Source organism: Haliotis rubra, unplaced genomic scaffold, assembly GCF_003918875.1.
Source record: "Haliotis rubra isolate DU_JTF1 unplaced genomic scaffold, ASM391887v1 Scf12, whole genome shotgun sequence".
Lineage (NCBI taxonomy): Eukaryota > Metazoa > Mollusca > Gastropoda > Lepetellida > Haliotidae > Haliotis > Haliotis rubra.
The window spans coordinates 372,383-392,467 of record NW_025765114.1 but is presented as its reverse complement, the minus strand read 5'-3'; the positions used below and the strand labels follow the sequence as shown (position 1 = coordinate 392,467).

The window sequence follows — 20,085 nt, the reverse complement described above, 5'->3', positions numbered from 1 at the left end:
AGGATCTTCACATTTCAATAAAAATGAATGTGCGTAAAGACTGTGTCCAGTGCGGGACCACTGTAACACAACTTCATCATGGCGAGATAAACCAGAGGGTGAGCTCCAATCAGCGGCTTGAAGGTATGAATCTTGGTATGCTCATGATCAGCTTTTATAATATTTAATTAGAGGATCGAGGATCGGAATAGGCGAAATTTGTGCTCGAAATAGACTTATTGAGAGCCGGATTGCGCCCATACTTCGCCTTTACATTTTCTACTGAAGCCACCATTACTGGGCAGCCAACAATATATATATTTTTTCAACCAGGGATAAACTGTGGTGATGCTTTAAATATATACTGAGTCAAAAAAGAAACTTCACATTCTTTCTTCAGGGCACTATAAAAGAACAAGAGATGGTAAGATGGTTAAATTGCTATTATTTCATTGCTGAGATCTGTGTGATGTACTCGATACACTGACAGTGCCATAATCAGTTCCATTAGGCTACACCGCCGTTCCAAAACATGGGTATACAGAATGTCAAGTCACAATATGGACGTCGAGAATGGAGATTGGCAGCCCGCAACCGATTTCGAATGGTCTGTGAGGACAGTCGACCTCTAAACATCTCAGCCCTGGTTCGTGTAGCCGGCAGAAATCTGTCACGTAGGTGACGTAGGACGATTTGACGGTCTTCTGCTCGTGACGTCACACGTGGACGACCCGACCTTGGGCGATCAGAAGTGGTGCCAGTTTGTTGTAGACGACCTCGCAAGTCATACACAGTACGAAGGCTGCATCCCATTGCTCTTGCAACGTCAATAACTGATCTTCCCGCTTGCAAGATGCCAACGACACGTTCACGTTGCACATTTGACAATCGTGGCATTTCAAGTACCGTTAGAACTGTGGTTTAAAAGTGTTTTTTCAATTCTTGAGGCCAATGCAAACACGTGCATATGAAGAAAACTTCGATGCGAAGATCACGTGATCGACTGCACGTGCAAAACCTTATTTGGCACTAACATCATTTGCACGACGAATGGATGGGTTTGAGTGGGTTTTGCTAACGTTTTTCTAGAGTCGAAAGATAGGGATCCCATTTCGGATACATAGATGTATCATCAGAAAACAATTATTTATTATTTCGCAAATTACATTTTGTGAAGTTTCTTTTTTGACTCAGTATATAAACAATATGATGAAGCTGCTTCTTGAGGTCGTTTCATTACATTGCGAAGCTATACTATGGCCTGAGCTTCCATCTGTTAGTCACAACATAGTACAGTTGGTATTAACAGCTGCAGCTGATACCTTCTTACCATCGTTTGATCAATCTGTGTAAATACTGGCATGACAGGGGTATTAGTCTAAACGGTTGTTGGTAAAACAGTTCATTAGTTTCAGACTTCATTAGTTTCGCTAAATCTGAATTAACGTCAGGTTGTATATACTGTGATGGTGGCGTTGCTGTTATTGTATATTCGGCTATAACAGACAGATTTAAATGGGCAGATTTTATGTTGGATTCCCAAATGACCAATGTTGGAATTGTGTTTGGTTTCCTGTCATATAAGGTGATATAAAGGATTGAATACATTGTTAAATGCTGGAAGTTTAGTGAGATATTGGAAAACTAGTTTTATTCGTTTTAAAATAAGACATGGTCCATTTACCTCAACATATAGATTGTCAATGGGCGAGGTCAATTATCAATTATCAACAGTTTAGTACCTTGAAAAATGAAATCCATTGTGTTTTCGTAGAGTTGTGCCATTTTTATGAACACTATAAAAATTGACCAACTTCCAAGGGCAATAACTCCGACACTATTCAAGATATTGACATGCCTTGAACAAACTAAGTAGTCCGGAGTGTGGGCTTTATGTAAAACGATATATAGAACACTATTGTACTATTTGCTGTTCAGGAGAAGAAGATTGTTAAACACAGGCACCGTCAAAACGTGCGGAAATGTGAAAAATCGCGAAGTTTGTATTTGTGTCGTAATGGTGACGTAATTATTGATTTTTACATAACCATAATGTGAAGCAGAAATGTTTCCCATTCAATTATCTACAGAGTGGTACTTTGGAAAATGGTATCCATTGTGTTTTCGCAGAGTTTGACATATGTTTGAACCCTATGAAAATGCGTCTTGGAAAAATCCACCAACTTCCAAGGGCGATAACTCCTAAAGCATTCAAGATATCGATATTCCTTGTGCAAATTTTGTGGTCGGGAGTGTGCGCTTTACAAAGCGTATCGAACACGATTGTACTATTTGCCGTTCTGGAGACGACTGACTGACTGACTGAGTTTAGTTTTACGCCGCTTTTAGCAATATTCCAGCAATATCACGGCGGGGGACACCAGAAATGGGCTTAACACATTGTGCCCATGTGGGGAATCGAACCCGGGTCTTTGGCGTGACGTTCTGGAGACGAAGATTTTCAAAGACAGGCACCGTCAAAACGTGAAAATCGGCAAAAAAGCAATTTTTTACGGAAGTCTATTAGGGCCACTGATATTTTTTTATTATCTTGAAAATTCAAGATATTAAGTCGAAAATTCAAGATGCTATCTTGAAAATTCAAGAAATTAAGTTGAAAATTCAAGATATTAAGTTGAAAATTCAAGATACTATCTTGAAAATTCAAGAAATTAAGTTGAAAATTCAAGATATTAAGTTGAAAATTCAAGATATGAACTATAAACTTCAACTAAAGCTGTTCAGTATGACAGTTCAAGCAATCGGAGGGAAACAGAAGGTATGGAGCGGGAGAGATATATTTCCATATATTTCTCACTTGGATTATTAAACAAGGAAATTCTTTACCTACTTGCTCAAGACCACGGGATTGTTCTTAGTATTAGGACGCTTAAACGCATAACATCTAAGCTGAAATTATATAGAAGGAAAGAACATTCAGATATACTCAATGTTGCTCTCTTTCTGTTGAGAGTGAGCGAAACCTCCACTGGAAAGGGACAAGGTTACAGATGGTTGCACAGAAAGTGTCAGGAAGAAGGTTTAGTTGTATCAAAGGAGACAGTAAGAATAATATTGTGTTTGATTGACCCTGAGGGTGTGAAGCGGCGTAGCAGATGTCGACTCAAGCGCCGTGTCTACAGTTCTGCTTGCCCCAATGCGGTGTGGCACATGGATGGATATGACAAGCTTGAACCCCTTGGAATTTGTATCCATGGATGCATAGATGGATTTTCAAGAAACATTTTGTGGCTGGAAGCATGGACACAAACAATGATCCAAAGGTAATCGCAGGGTACTTTGTGGAGACCGTGAAGAGACTGCACGGATGTCCAGAACGGATACGCTCTGATGCTGGAACAGAAAACAGATCAGTAGAACAGATGCAATATCTGCTACGGGATGAACATATCGACAGATGCTCTGGAAACATAGCTTCTTGTACGGATCTAGTGTAACCAATCAAGGCATTGAGTCGTGGTGGGGGATTCTCAGGAAACAGTGCATACAACATTGGATGGATCTGTTTAACCATTTGAAAGAGGACGGCTACTACACTGGAGATTTCGTTGACAAGAATCTAGTTCAGTTTTGCTTCCTAGAAGTAATACAGGCAAGTATTTTGACACTTTACAATTCAGTTACATAAATAATCTAAACAACTGAATGCATATGGTAATGAAAGGTTAAGAATGTACACAGTTTGTTTGATTTGTTGCTTCATAAGTTGATACAAAAAATTTCGAGCAAGAATGCTACACTTTTGAAAAAGTTTCAACTTTGATGTCAAACATGCTCAAATTTTCAAACATGATTAGTAAATTTGTAATTGTTTTTCTATTCTCCAGAAATAAAAAACAGAGTGTCACAAACATGGAATTTTCACAGTATCCGGGCAAGTAAGACCAATCCAGGTCCCTATGGGAAACCTGCTGTGATGTTCTCACTCCTCCGTTTATATGGCGCCGAAGATCACCTGAAATCTGTCAGTGGAGAAGCCCTCACACACTGTGAAGGAGAGTGTACTATGCGAGGTGAACAGCGCTGTGATCCTACTGTACATGACATATGCACCCTTATCATGGAGGAAATGCAGTGCCCGTTTCCAGAGGAGAGGGAAGATCTAAGTGATCTGTATCTGGCATTGAGGAGAGAAATTAGAAGCGAACTATTTTAGTTTTTACTGTTCATGCGATTATAAACAGAAAATAAATCCTCAATTTTTCAAAAAAAATTACTTGTTCTATTTTGTTGTGAAATGCAAGTAGTATGAAAACTACAGACATATCTGATGCAGTGAGTGATCCCCTCATTTTAACAAGACTTCTGCTGTAAAATCACCTATGTATGTTAAGCATGTCATCTTGATGTCCTCAGATATGAAACACTTTTTCATCAAAACGAAGCAGTGTATATTACCACATATTTGGTTCAATCAGAGACCATATAATAGATATATAATTACTTGCTTGCCATCAGCTGTCTTCATCGATTCCGAAAGAAAGTGAAAGAGCGTTTGAATGATGCGATCTAACAAACACATGTTGAAGATGTGAATAAGTCTTCATGAATAATGATGTGATGGCTGCTGACTTCTTCTATATAGGTGTGCATGCTTGAAATACAATCTTCCTGTATGCACATCTGATGATACCTGCTTCAAATTACCTCTCGGTCATTTGTTTTAAACCTATTTCATTTCAAGAGAAATAAATTTTGCAATTTGGATCAGATCTTGACCAACTATTGAACCTGACTGAGACGCATCCATCATAGGGTCGCAAATGATCAAATTCAATATGTAATAAATTACATGAGAAGAAGTTATGGAAATTAAAATCCAACGTATAATTCACTTTATGGACATTTAAAATATCAGTTTACGAATTTATTTTAGATCGTGTACAGATTTGTATGATTTCATGTTTTTCATTCACAATCTAAGTCCTTGTGTTGCACCAAGTTTATAAGTTATCATGTTTTAATATTTTAATGAATTAGTATATTCTTTAGTCTATAGTCTCAATTTCAAATTCAGTTTAGAGTTTATTTGCAACAGTTGAAATTCATATTTACTGTGTTTTTAATGAAAGAATATCTAAATGGTTGAATTTAGTAGTACGTGATTGTACATATAGATCTATGGTCCTATTCTACAATAAATACATTGTACATATAAGAACGTGTGATGTTGTGCTTTAATGTTGTTGGTTGCATTTTCCTGCCAAGTTAAAGTTGACACTTTGCTGAATTCTTTTAATTGATAGGGTAATGTAGTTCAGCCCATTTAACACGAATATTTCATGGGCTCGGGGGAAAGTGGCTTTAGTATTTAGTGGCTTCCCTTTGAAAATAACAACAAATGTCTCCATACGGCCCAAAGCATAATCACTGCTAGCCCCAAACTGGCATTATAAAAACATTAACGCTCTTGGATAATGTGAAATCGTGTTTCATCGACTGCTTGACCACACCCTCGTTTTGTGCCAACGAATACTTGCAAGTAAATCTTGAGATTAGCCATGTGATGATACGTTTGGCGAGCATCGGGGATATTGGCAACTGTAATGTTAAAACTGCCTTTACCTGACTGGGTTAGTTTGCTTTTTGTATTTTTGGTTTATATTCTCTGTCCTGTCGTAGTCCGTAAGTTCTCCAAGTAAGTATCGAGGTCCAAGCCGGAATCATCCCAGTGAATGAATTACGTCGTCCATGGCCATGCCGAATGTTGAAACAAATATTCCAGGCTTATGACGACACGCATTTCGCGAATGATACATGTTCTGCGATGTTGTCAGTTGACATATGCAAATGAGAGATGAGATAAAAATTACGATTATTGTAATCAGTTTATTGGAGCTGTCCATGTAATGTTTAACTGTCAAACGCAGCCGGTGAAATCCCGCTAAGGAAATTAACTCTCGGCCCGGATATTACGCAATATTGTTTACGTGGTTACCAGAGTGCTCATTTGCGAATGTCTGCGCATGTGTACCGGTAGAGGGAAGTTAGCAGCAGGGTGTCGATGTGTATCAGTTACATGCCATGCCGTAGCGCTGATGGTTAGTGATAAACTGTTGGTGAGGGCCGTCCCTCTATTATATGGTCACTGGTTCAATTCAGCCGAAGGCTACAGGCGCATCTGCACACTCAGCTCTCTGAAGTTATGTTGAACCATTGGGCAGGACATGATCACCTTTTTCATGAATGCCTCTTGTCATCACTTACTAATGGAACTAATGGTTCATTCATAGTATTTAATTCTAACCTTACCCTTAATTGGCCCTTGGAATCTGTTTCTACATATTAGAAATATTGATCTTTATTAGATCTTTTTTGATGATTGTTTCAATATTACCATTTGAACATGCACATATACAAGAGATAATCAATGTAAATACACTCAAACAAAATACATACAAGTAGAATCTTTATTGTTTTCCTCAGAAGATTCAACGATTGATGTAAACCGACTATGCAAAGACTTTACTTGACAATTAAGCTCGAAGGAACATGATATTGGCTCCATTATCGTGTATTTTAATCCCAGATCATTTTCTAGAATTTTGGCAGGTAAATGATCATATTTTCTTTCGTCATATTTTGTGATTATCAAACTAGACAGTCAATGAAGAGTTTGTTAAAACAGGATCATGACCCCAAAATAACTACTGATAACAGACAAATTTGGCAACTTGGAACACAAACAGGAGAACATGGTACATTTCAAAGGGCTTCAGAAATGAGCAAAGTACATCACGATGACAGATGTGAATCATACAGCAGATGAGTAATAGTTACTCTAAACAAAATCCATAACCCAGATTTCACTTCTGAGGACTGAACTGAACTCCGTTCTGAAGTCAGGGTAGCTGTCATACTGTCCAGGCAGTTCAAGAACACGTCCACATGTATGTACTACCGGTCTCCTTGCAAGTCCTGACAAGCAGTTGAAACGGACAAAGATGGGTTTGTGATTTCCAGCGCCATCTGTAAGTAGGAGGTTGGTTCCTGTGCAAAATCTCAGGAAGCGTGCCAGGGAATCTGGTTTAAGTTCTTTCATAAACTTGGTCAAATAGCTTGCAGTTGCTGTTTCAGGTATGGACATATTCTCTGGCCAGGCAAGGACTTTTAAGACTTTTCTTGGCGTTGCTGTTAAGGACTGGTACAGGGTGTCAAGAGATGTATCGCCGAGTTCAAACCCAAGTGTTGCAAGTTGGTCAAACCAGCAGTTCTTGATGTACATAGGCTGCTGTATGAGCTCTTTTGTGCTGTTTCTGCAACCAGTTTCTCCAGATTACCCTGGTTTGGTACAACTCTGCACTCATGGGAGCTGAGGATATCCACCAACTCATCAGCTTCATAGTCTCCTTTCATAGCTCTGTCAATAGTGTTGGATTCACTAAAGGGAAGGAATGACAGGAACTCGGATATGAGGTGACTCTTTTTTTCAGAAAACAAATCCAAACCAAAGATGCAACATGACATGAATGCTTTCGAAAGATGTATCGGAAAGTACTTCTTTCTTTCAGGCAGAGGCAATATGTTAGGCAGATAGACGTCATCATCAGGGTTATCTTCAGATAATCCCATGGTGGATGTTGGATCTCCTTAACTATCGTCGTGAGCTCCAGATGCTCTGCTAGTTGATGTTGATGGGCGGACAATGTCATATTTCTGCTGATTTACTGGTACTGCTTGATTCACATCTTGAACTTTTTTCATGGCAAGGTAAAATTGCAAGTTCGAAAGTTTTGTGATTTCACTAATACAGTAGAACATGGTTATAGCGAACACGGATATAGCGAACAAATTTAAAAGTCCCGTCAACAGTCCTTTATAATATCATTAAAATTATACGTGAATAACGAACTCGTGAGTATCGAATTAACGGCTAAAGCGAACTGATTTACTACCCCTAAGACCCAATTAACGACATGATTAGCGAACTCACTCAGTGTCAGCTCAGCCACTTAGCGGTACAGTATACATCAATCTTGTTGGCGGTGAATCAACATTGTTTGATGGTCATTAATTAATTAACAACTTTGTATGTTGACGTCAGATTCCAATGAAACATACTGATAGTCCATGATAGTCCATCGAACTCGTAATTCATCTCCGGTCCAAATTTGACAGAATATCCGTCAGGAAAGAAAATCCTTTTGGCTTCAGAAAGGATGTCAGATTTAGTGGATAACTTGGACATTGGTGTGTTTCTGGTCCCACCTCCCAACTTAGTGCGGATCTGCGTGTAAATCTGGTTTTTGCCATCAAACTGCATCAGTCCAATTCCGATAGTTTTGCACTTTTTAACTGCATTGACGTGTTGTGGACTGTTACTTCTTGTCTCAACGCATTACTTATTAGGTGATGAATGCCTTTTAAGCTTGCATTGGAGTCTTTCAAACAGACTTTGCCTGCGTTCATTTTGACGCTTGTCACACTTACGCGTCAAGAAATTTCGTAAGGCTAACCTGTCTCTATAGTGTGGGATATATTCCCCCAGTTGTTCATCCGTCATTAGCTGGATGCAAGTTTCATCAATCTGAAAAACAGCAAAGATATGTGACAGGTTGAATATAAGTCCCTATATGACATGCTTGTGATTTACACAAACAGTAATATTCAATATTGAATGCTTTATTGAGGGTAATGAAGAAACCACAGGCTGATTAAAACAGAATTTCGGACATTAATTGCATGATAAATATAAACTGACGTACTTTAAATAGTTGCTGGACTAACGTGTAGGTGCTGAATATTTATAATTTGATAGTAACAAATAAACCCAGTGAGCTGGGAGATTCAGAGTCTAATGACATCTACATTGGGGCTGCAATTCAATTCTTTATTCTCATAAACCACCTTGGTGGTACAAGTGCATGTGTTGTAAACATATATACAAATGCAAATTCAAATTCAAGATGGCAGTAAACAACATATTAACATTTTTTCTGACAAGAGATGATAGATGTATGATATATTTTGATAAATTTACTATTTCTCGAGATGTTTTTACTGATAATATTTTCGTGAACTTTGTTCCATTGAGAAAAGGAGTTAGATGGCAGGGTAAATGCTGTTTCCTCAAAGTATCTAATGCTTTGCAATGAAAAATATAATGATATTCATCTGCGATGCTTTTAGGAGTGCATAGTTGACACGTTCTCTCATCCCTTGTAATATTATACCAGCGGCCCGTCTCAATAGGTAAACTATGGTTACATGTTCTAAATCTCAGTAATGGTAAAGAAATGCGTTTTGGAAATAGGAGATATACATCAAAATTGGGAAATGGCTTAATGGCTGGGGCCATTATCAATTTGAAGTCACGGCATACACCCATCAGATAACGGTTTAAGTAACAGGGATATGTATTGGCCCTCGTGTTAAGCTCTGTCCTATCTCCATTGAGTCTGACCAGAGTGCTGCTGTCATCACTTGTGTTGTTTAGAAACTTCAACCCCTACTCTTACTTGAATGCTAGATGTCAAGGTACAAGGTCTATCTGGAACTAACTTGTCTCTAAATTCAAAGTTTTCTTTTGTAAAATATGAGCAGGGAGGATATAGATAAACCCCTTAATAAAAGAAAACTGTGTAATGGAAGTAAAACGACCAGCGCCTGTCTTAGGGACCGTTCATAGGGGAAGTCATGATGACGTGGCGGGGTGGGGGGGTGTTTCCATCAATTTTGTACACATGTACTAGCGGGGAGGAGGTCAGCACTTTTGTACATAACAATATTTTAACATTATGCTTAAAAATATGGGTGGGTCATTCATTGATTTTGTACATGGAATGCAGGGGGATCACATACTTTTTGTACATGAATCTTAGAGGGGTTCACCCACATTGTATGTGCTTCTCCCACCCCCCACCCATACATTATGAACGGTCCCTTATGCTTAAAGCTGTGCACAAGGCTACTCTAGCTTGGTGTCATCCCAAGTGTTTGTTAATTAAGAGTTGACAGATGAGAATGTGAGGTCAGATGCCAGACCACTGGCAAGGATCTTGGGAAACTTGTGGAAATCTAGACTTGCTTCATTTAGTGCTTCAGCATTGCAGGGAGGGCTAGGCTGTAGGGGAAATAATGTGGTTCAGGGACTGTGAGACAGACTAAATAGTTGCCTAAATTCCATACTGAAATAGGTCATCTTGCCGAAATAATTAACATTACATATTTATATCTTTATATACTGTGATAAGATGATGAGCAGTTACTTAATCCCACTGGCCTCATGTACCCACTGGATATTTTGCTTGTAAATCACATTCTGTCATTCACCTGATAAAGGGGCAGGCAGTAGCCCAGAAACGCTGTGTTGTAAACATTAAAGATGTTGTAAATCCATACCATACGTTGTGTTACCTTTCAACTTCTAAATGCTCATCAGTTAACATTACCAATTTTCATTGAAAAATGACAGTAGAATTTAAACTTACCTTTTCAGACTTTAACTTCTAAAGGGAAGCATCAGGAACCCCCCTATTCCGCAGAAACTCCTCCATGTTACTCAGAATCAGTTTCTGTGAGAGTGAGCTTGTGGTGAAGTGTCAACACGCTATCTCGAATTTTCAAGATGTCATCTTGAATTTTCAACTTAATATCTTGAATTCTCAACTTAATATCTTGAATTTTCAAGATAATAATAAGCCTTTTAGGGCCATGCGTTTTTTTAATTTTTTATTGAAATTTCAAGATACTAAGTTGAAATTTCAAGATGAATATGTTGAAATTTCAAGATTAGTAAGTTGAAATTTCAAGATAATGTGTTTTACCATGCGACATGAAAATATATTTGAAGTTAATTATCTTTAAATTTCAAGACCATGCGAATCATGTGGTAGCTCACCATTTGGGGAATGTCTCTTCGATAGGAAGGATGGCTAGTCCAGGCAGATGTGAAACTACAGATGCTACTCGCACCGATGAAGTGAATGTAAGTATCTCTTTCTAATAAATTTCAATGACAAGATACATGCCAAATACAGGTTTTCCTTTTGCGGTATTTGACATTAGAATAAGACTGTAGCCTTATCTTCTTTTTGCAGTTAGAGACGTTTTTGCAATTCATTTCCTAAGTACCGGTGCGTATCATAATTTAACAGATATATGTGAGTGTTTAGCCCAGGACGTATAAAGGCGGTATAGATCTTATTGTGTACGTCCCTTCTAAGCAAACCGGTTTGCCACTAACCCATGTTAAAGCATTTAGGAAACAACTCATCTATCTATGCCAAAATGGGCTTTGTTTTAAATAATACCGTCATGACAAATTGTATTTCTCATATCTTGAGCAGGCTTTTTTATGCCATCCAAGTGTGAAATATATTGAACCATTTGAACATATGTGACGTCTGACATACGTCTGGGAAAATAGAGCCAGACGAGGTGATTGTTATCGCATGGCCGACTTTGGTATCACTCTGGTAACAAAACATTCATGAATACAATCAATAATTAGCCTCGTATGCACAATGAGAAACGACGTCATCGAATCCAATTTGACCATTACAATTCAGGCTGTTTATATGGGTCACATCAACTTTCAGTGCTTAATCTAAATTGTCTTTTCAGATTGAACAAGCAGAGATGGCTTCTCAGAAGAAAACTTCTAAACGGAAGCAGAGTTTATTTGATCGTCTGCGCATCAAACTGAACCGACCATCGACAAGTGACGACCCAACAGATATAGGTCCACAAAGTCGAAATGCTGTCAAACTGACAAAACAGGTGGGGATTGGGCTTATGAAATTCGACGAAAAGAAAATGATGTATACTCAAGTCCGAACTAAATCAGGAGGTGGTACTCGGTATATATCGGTTGCTCAAGCTAAGAAGATATTCTTCCCAGAGGGACATTCAATAAAATTTGGACCCGAAACTGATTATGAGTTCAATGCCATGGACTATCAGTTTGTCATTCTGAATGAGGATGTCACTGTTCATGATATGTCTGATCTTACTCGACTGACCAACCTGAGGTTTTATTTGGCGATGAAGAAGGTACAAGATACCACCACCAAAGATCCTGTCCCTGGTCATTGTGTCCAGAGTACCCATTCAAGACCGCAAACTTGGGGAGAAGCTGATCAAGATCAACCAGGACAACAAGCGTTGGAACAAGGTCAACAACATCAGCCACCAGGTCAACAGCATCAGCCACCGTGCTGGAATTCTGAACCACAGAATCAGGGGGATCAGCAGGATCACAAGGCACAAGCTGCAGGAAACACAGATGATCACAGTGATGATATCGGTGAGTTACCAAATATCCTGCCTCTACATGCTGAGGTTGAACCATATTCAGTTGATATTGATCTTCTGGACAACTTCATTGCAGATCTTGAACACCAGACAGCACAAGCCAATGTCAGCCACCATACCATGCGTATACACAGAGGACATGTCTTCCAGGAACCTAAAGAAAAATTCAAAGAAAAAACGTTCAATCTAAATAAGGATATTTTCAATTTCCAAATGATTTTGCCAAATGGAGAAATGGAGGTTGCCAAAGACAATGGAGGAGTCATGCGAGATGCTTTAGTAGAGTTCTGGGATTCTTTCATTGAACAGTGTTGCCTGGGAAGAGCTTGTAAGGTGCCATTTATAAGGCATGATTATGACAGTGATGACTGGCAGGCAATTGCTGCCATTCTCTATTTCGGATGGAAGTGGTAGAACTACTTCCCGTGAGCATAGCAAAGTCTTTTATGGCGTGTTCCATTTATGGCATGGATATATTTTCTACAACAAAAGAATCCCTTATACCTGAATACCTTTCCTTCCTTCCATGTTCAGAGGCTGACATACTCAAGGCATCCTTGGAAGGCCATTTTGAGGAGGGGGACGTTATTGATGTCCTCAGTGTCCATGAATGTAGAGTTCTGCCCACAAAGGAAACTCTCAAGAGGTTGATTGGCGAGATAGCACACAAGGAGATGGTTCAGCAGCCAATGTATGTAAAAGGAGCATGGTTCGATAAATTGACTTTGTTGGGGTTCAGTCTTGGAGAAACATCTCTTGATTCACTGTATGACTCCCTCAGGCCAAACAATCGGAAAGTGATGAAGATGCTTTCATTTCTAGACGACATGTTCTTGCAACAGAAAAGTACATCGGAGTTCCTCAGAAAATATGTCCGTGAACTGGAGAAAGATTATCTCTCCCGGTTTCTCAGGTTCTGCACTGGGGCCAACTTGTGTATCACAGATGGTTATGGTCACCCAAAGCCAATCTACATTCGTTCCACAACACTATCAGGTCTGGCAAGGAGGCCAGTTGCTCACACTTGTGGACAAGTACTTGAGCTACCTGGCCAATACGACAACTTCCTTGACTCCAGGAAGGAGTTCAACACGATCCTCGAGAGCGGTGTGTGGGTGATGGATTTTGTTTAGGAATCATTTGTTATAACAAGTTTGACGTTTGGCGTGATATTTCCAAAATCACAGACTTCAATTTAGTTTGATACTTTCATAAGTATATTTGATTTTAGTTTACATTTCATGAGTTGATTCTGCTACAAATGATTAGCAAAACTCAAATATCGACGAGGACAATAAGAAACTCAAGTATTCCTAATTGAAGAAAAGTTTACAATGACGTTTATACTCATTTGTCAGGTTAATACAACAAAGTGGTTTTTTTATGACACCCTGTCATGTATTGCTGCCATTTGCATTAATTGTTTGATCTCATTGTTTTGATATCCATACAATGGTAAGTTACAATAAAAATAATGACCTGTTCAAGCACTACTGTGATTATATTTTGTGTATTTTTTCTGTGGTGTTTGATTTATTATGATGGTTGGTACATCTTATCATATCCAATTCCTTGACAAAACCCATGATCTTTGAATACAATGTTCACATTTCCACAACATATATTGAACTTAAATGCAAATTGAACTCCTATTTGGATTAGGTATGGTGTTCAAAATGTTGTTGCGTAATAATCTCTGAGTCAGTTGTTGATAAGCATGGAATGGTTTGGATTGGAAGGACTTTTCCCAGAGTATCCAATTGGCGGTGTTCCTGGAAGCAAACCTGGATATTCTCCCAAGAGGTTGGGAGGTAGCAGGTACGAAACCTAAGACACCAAGAACAATGGGAACTTGATCAACTTGCTACTTAGGCTGCAAACATTAGGTTATGCAAGCGAGGCCGCCATATTTGCCATGTTTCTCCTGAATTTCGTCAAATACATTACTGTCAAAAGGGACAGAAAATTCAATGATATAAATATATTCATTGGCCTTATCAAAAAGTTCAAGATTAAGTTTGTTAGATGGAATTCTTCTGAGGCTGTACATGAGCCTATTCCAAGTTTAAAAGCATCATTTTCCATGACACCCTGGACATGTTGAGGGTCGTACCATGGATGCACCTCGGAGTCAAAGCCACAGGCCTGGCGGAGACGGTGGGAGCAGCAACTAGCCATACCATCATGTCGTTTAAGGTATGCTGTTTGTGCCAAAGAAGGGCATCCTCTCACAAGGTGTTGGACAGTCTCTGTGAATTGATTGCAAAGTCTACATTACATGTTAATATTTTCTTTAAGAATCACATTTTGGCGTTTGCAAATGGGAAGTGACTGAGCAGCAAAAAGAAAGCCCCCAGTTTCACATTAAGACCAGGCGAAGGAGTCCTGGCAAAGGAGTCCGCTGGATTGCTGTTCTGTTCCCCACACTGCATGTACACACGATGTGATGGTTTCTCAGAAAGCTTCTCCACGAATAACCGACTCTGGACAGACTTGGTGAAGGACTTCACCTGGGTTACTACCATCACTGTACCGACCAACAATAGATCGCCATCAACAATATCAACCTCAAATTTCAGATTCTGTCCAGCAACCTTGGCACGCTTAACATGGCTGTGGAATTCCTTGTTTCATCATTGACATACATCACCAAAGGACCATCTGACATATATAAGTACACACAAAATTCTACCATGAAAAGCCTCCACTTAATCAAACCCCGACCTTTCGAATTAATTTGCATTATATAAACGACTGAGAGTGGAACGAGGGTAGTGGTCTCTGTTATCAGACATGATCTTCTGGTCAGGCGGTCAAGACTCTGGATGTCTTGTTTTATTTAATCAACTACTCCAAAGGAATAGGAAAGGACTGGCACAGCAAAAGTATTGGTGACTATGACCGTGTCTCAAGCATTTAGCTCTGAGCTCCAGATTTCTTTAAGCGAGTTTATTACTCGGCCCGAAGTGTGTCTTGAAACTGGGCATTCTGAAGCTTGTTTCGAACTTGCATTCCAAGATAGATGTAGGCCTGATCTTCCGCAAGATGCTCAATAACTCCTCCCCCTTGTAACTTGACCAATCCATCATTAATTACCCTGACTCTTCAAATGAAGAGTATTACATTTGTCGAGTCCAAATGTCATGTCAGTATCATTAGAAAAGAACTTCACAAGGAGAACCTGCTCTTTCAAATTGTTTATTTTTATTATGTCACAGAGTTTGGGCATATTTTATCATTAAGTTCGTCGCTAACCTACTGATGCGGCGTTATAACAATCACTGTCAACAGAAAGGGACAAATATAAATTACTCAGATGTAAAAGAACAATATCTAGTTTGATCTTTCCTTTTACAGATCGGGGGAAATCGTCCTGTTATTATGATAATGATATTGTTCATTATCTCGGTCACTTAGAAGTTAATTCAGAAACAGTTCTTGTCGTATTTCTCTCCTGAGTGTTAAATACAGTTCACTTAATTTAGTCTTATCATCTGGAAACTGCAGCTGTTTTTCCTCCATGATCAGAGCACACAACTCAAACAGTATTGGGTCATTCGCATGTCACGTGTGGTGGCCACTTCCTCACACTGTAGCAGAACCTCTGGGTCGACAGTTTTGACGTGGTCTGCCTTGTCGTAAAATGTTGGTAACGAAGACAACACTGCTGGTTTACCATGCAGACCTGGTGGGGTTTTCTTGTTGGCTCTCATATGATGAAAATTCCATGTGTGTGCCAGACTTCTGAGTTCATCCTGAAACAGACAATTCTAATACTGAATGACATATTTTAACATACTGGTAAATATAATAATCTTTACACTGATTTACACATACATTACATGCATTATTCGGAGAGGATATAGGCACGCTTCTTTGAACTTGTAAAACATCGGTGGTGTTTGGTAATGACAATAACAACATCTACATACCTGTATACATCGCAGAAAAACAGAACTGTACAAGATTCTTGTCTATGAAATCGCCTGCAAAATAGCCGTCATCCGTAATCTGTTTGAAGAGATCCATCCAGAACTGTGCCCATTGCTTCCTGAGAATACACCACCACGACTCTATCCTTTGGTTTGTGTGACTGGAACCACAAAGGAAACTCTTGTTACCTGAGAATCTATCAGTATGTTGGCTTCGTAATAAACGCTGCATGTGTTCTACTGATGTGTTTTCTGTTCCCAGATCCGATCGAACTCGTTCAGGACATCCGTTTAGTCTTCTTACAGCTTCAGTATAGTAGCCAGTGATGACCTTAGGGTCATTATTTGTCACCCAAGCTTCAAGCCAAATAACATACCTTGAAAAGCCATCAATGCATCCGTGTATGCAGATACCGTAGGGTTTCAGTTTATCGTAACCATCCATGTGCCGTACAGAATTTGGTCCTGACGAGATATAGGTTCGATGTACTAATGCACGCTTTTTGCGACAGTTGACTCCATCAGTATCTATGATAGGAAGTAAACATCGAACGGTCTCTTTGTCTACAACATAGCCCTTTTCCTGACACATACGATGCATCCAACGGTATCCGTGTTGCCGACCAGAAGAGTCACACTCGTTCAAAATATACAAAACAACTTGCTGAATGTCTGTGCATTGTTTTCTCCGAAACAACTTACACTTGGATAGACATCGTTTTAAAGTTCTGTTGCTTATAATCATCTTGTGATCCTGGGCGAGGAAACACAGTATTTCGTTGTTCGTCAGTCCAAGGGAGAAGTATGTACAAATGAGTGTTATACAATCCATTTTGTCACCACAACCACCTGCCGTCACTTGTGTAATAAACTGACAGAACATGTACACAATATATATGCATTCCGAGAAAGCATAATATGTTGAAATTTCAAGTAAGTATCTTGAAATTTCAAGTTAGCATCTTGAAATTTCAAGTTAGCATCTTGAAATTTCAACTAAATAACTTGAAATTTCAAGATACTTTTCTTGAAATTTCAACTAAATATTTATCTTGAAATTTCATCTTAGCATCTTGAAATTTCAACTTAGCATCTTGAAATTTCAACTTAGTATCTTGAAATTTCAATAAAAAAATAAAAAAACGCATGGCCCTAAAAGGCTTCTGTACTAAAAGGCTTCCGTAGTTTTTCCAAAAGTGCGGAAAATTTCTTCTGCTGCCCGACTTAGTTTATGCGTTGAATCAATAAAGGATGATGATGTCTACATCGAGTGAAAATTTGGTCAATTTAACCCTTCTAGTTTTGGAGATATTGGGGCTCAAAGATTTTGACGTTTTGGGTATCTGCCCTTACCGGAAGCCGGAAGTCGAGATTGTTTCAACCATGCATCAATTTCAGCCTACAGGCTATCATCCCTGTAAGTTTCATCGAAATCGACCCAGGGGTTAGTTCAGGAGAGCTGGGACAAAAAACGTACAAATAATAATATAAATAATATTCGGATAAAAACAGTAGGTCTTCCAGGCTTTCGTCTGAAGACCTAATAATCCCGATAGCATTTCTTTCCAAAACGTCATCTTTGTGTGATTGTAAACAGCTTCAGCGAGAAGCGTTTGAAGAAATATTCGCCAAAACGTCAGCAAGAAAACACACAAAGCACGATGCAGGTGCAAGTAAGTGGAAAAGCATGTGATATCGATCACTTGAAAAAGGCAAACGTTCTGTTTAATTGTGTCAGCCGTTTTTACCTGGAAAAGAGGAAATCATCATGCCACGACTGAGTGCCGCCAATCGAGACATCGCCATAGGCCGCCTTGAAACTGGGGAGTCTGCAGGTGCCCGGCATTTCAACGTTCATCAGAGCACCATATTTCGCCTTTGGGATCGTTTCCTTGGGCGATACATTATTATGGCTGGATGAAGGGAAGTAACTCTGAGCATGTTTCCCGCATGAGGAGTTAATCGCTTTGGTTTCGTATTTGCTGTTTTGGATCCACTTGTGCCAACACGATAACTTTGAACTAACCGAACGAAGTAACACCTGTAAAAGTTTATATATCGGGAAGTATTTTGTAGCATCATTATTTCCATCCATATACAGTACACCCAGAAATAATTGAGAATTTAAGATTGTAATTGGGCAATGGGCAGCAATGCAGGCTTCAATGCGGCGGGGCATACTACTGATATAAGAAATTAGAAAGTCGTGGTCCATGCTGTCCCAATATCGGACCACCTCTTCTTTCATTTCAGCAATATTTGTCAGATATTTTTGATTGACACTTTCCTTCATAAGTCCCCAAACATTTCTATTCGATTTAGGTCAGGGCTATAGCTTGGCCAATCTAATAATGTCATATTTTGGGTCGGAAACCAGGCCTGTGAATGCTTTGAACGATGTTTTGGATCGTTGTCTTGTTGGAAAATCCCAAAATTTCCATAGAACACGTGAGCAGATGGAAGTAAATGTCCCTCTAGAATATCTGTGTACCGCTCACTGTTCATATTCCCTTCAAATACACAGAGGGCGTTGCCCCTAACACAGATATGCCACCCCACACGTTAAATTTCGGACTGTACTTTGGGCGCTGATACAAAGGCTTTACAGTTTGTTTGGTCCAGAATTTCAGTGTATTAGGAAACAGCCACACAGAACTTTCATCTGAGAATATCACATTGTCCCAGTTAAAATTTCTATGCTGTAAGCACCAGTTCAACCTTCGCTCCTTTTGTTCAAGTTTCATGATCGGTGAGGGATTCCTCGACTTTTCTGCCAACCCATTGCATGCAGCTCAGTTTTAATGGTCTCCTTACAGACAGCCACAGTTCCTCTATCAATCATATCCAGCCTTAAGTTTTCTAAACTCCTGTTTTTAGAAACAAGAATACCAAGCCGCCTCCTGTCACCGACAGTCAATTTTCTGGGCCTACCTGCGCCTCCCTGGTGCTCAATGCCATATCCATTTGCAACGTTTTTCAAAACACGATAAACAGTGGACAAAGGGATGCCTGTTCTACTTGAAATCACTTTAGCTGATCTGATGGTCTTGTTATAATACTCTAAAATCAACTTCCTCTTCTCTAAATCATCCATACTGGGGATCACTGAAAATGTCGTCTGCTAGCAAGTAAACAAAGGGGATAACTCTTCACAAACTAATGAAAAAGGATTAACGGAGTTGTCTCTCTTGAATGAAACCAAGCACTTGATAGCTGGTCAAGGTTGTTTATACTAGAAATCCAAATAAACATATTCCTAACATTCTCAATAATTTCTGGTCATATATATATTGTTGAACCACGTGCATACAGTGGCAATAATGTCATCGAAAATGTGGGCCCACTTCAGCACCTGTTACAGGAGCCAAAAATAAGTGGGCCCACATTTTAGAAACTCATCATTTTATTTGTATTTTCTTTTATCATAAATAGTATTCTGAATAACTAGTGTCATTGAAAATTTGGGCCCATGTATTATGGTCCAGTGTAACAAAGAACAGAAAGTGGGCCCACATTTTAGAAACTTGCTTTTCTTATCATGGTATTCTGTAAATGCCCTTTTGTTTTTATAATTTAACACAAACTGCATAAAATTCAACTAAAACAGCTTTAATTTCCCCACAATGACCAAGAATGTATTTGCACTTGTTTAATTCCTTAGACACGTAATCAGGTTGATTTTATTAAGTGTATCCATATGCAGGCCTTTCGCTTAAATCATGCTGAGGGAAATGAAACTATAATCTTCAATGTAATCACTGTTTTCTTGAGATGGCAGTCCACAAATTTTGCAAAATATTTCTTTTAGACACACAATAGGATAACTTCGTTTGAGCCAGAATTCTTTAGGACTCTATAATAAACGTTTTTCACAAGATTTCGTCACGGAACACTCCCG

The 20,085-nt window shown here is 39.1% G+C and overlaps 1 protein-coding gene across 2 annotated transcripts; it reads right to left on the bottom strand.

Moving 5' to 3' along the window:
* Nucleotides 1–15,440: 15,440 nt before the first annotated feature.
* On the bottom strand, nucleotides 15,441–18,365 carry LOC124262094. Of its 2 annotated transcripts, XM_046696543.1 has the most exons (3): nucleotides 16,446–17,176; nucleotides 16,188–16,403; nucleotides 15,441–16,010 (listed from the first exon to the last, which is right to left on the bottom strand). In XM_046696543.1, the coding sequence occupies exons 1-3, from the start codon at nucleotides 17,068–17,070 to the stop codon at nucleotides 16,006–16,008; spliced, it is 846 nt and encodes a 281-aa protein (XP_046552499.1). In that variant the 5' UTR covers nucleotides 17,071–17,176; the 3' UTR covers nucleotides 15,441–16,005. The 2 variants fall into 2 exon arrangements, with proteins under 2 accessions (XP_046552499.1, XP_046552506.1); XM_046696550.1 differs by lacking the exons at nucleotides 15,441–16,010; nucleotides 16,446–17,176 and adding an exon at nucleotides 17,936–18,365 and having other exon boundaries at nucleotides 16,017–16,348.
* Between the last annotated feature and the right edge of the window lie 1,720 nt (nucleotides 18,366–20,085).

Coding starts and splice junctions, on each gene's coding strand:
- LOC124262094 (XM_046696543.1), bottom strand. CDS start 17,070: ATGTTCTGTCAGTTTATTACACAAGTGACGGCAGGTGGTTGTGGTGAC. Junction 16,404..16,445: donor ACGAGTTCGATCGGATCTGG/GAACAGAAAACA, acceptor AGCGTTTATTAC/GAAGCCAACATACTGATAGA.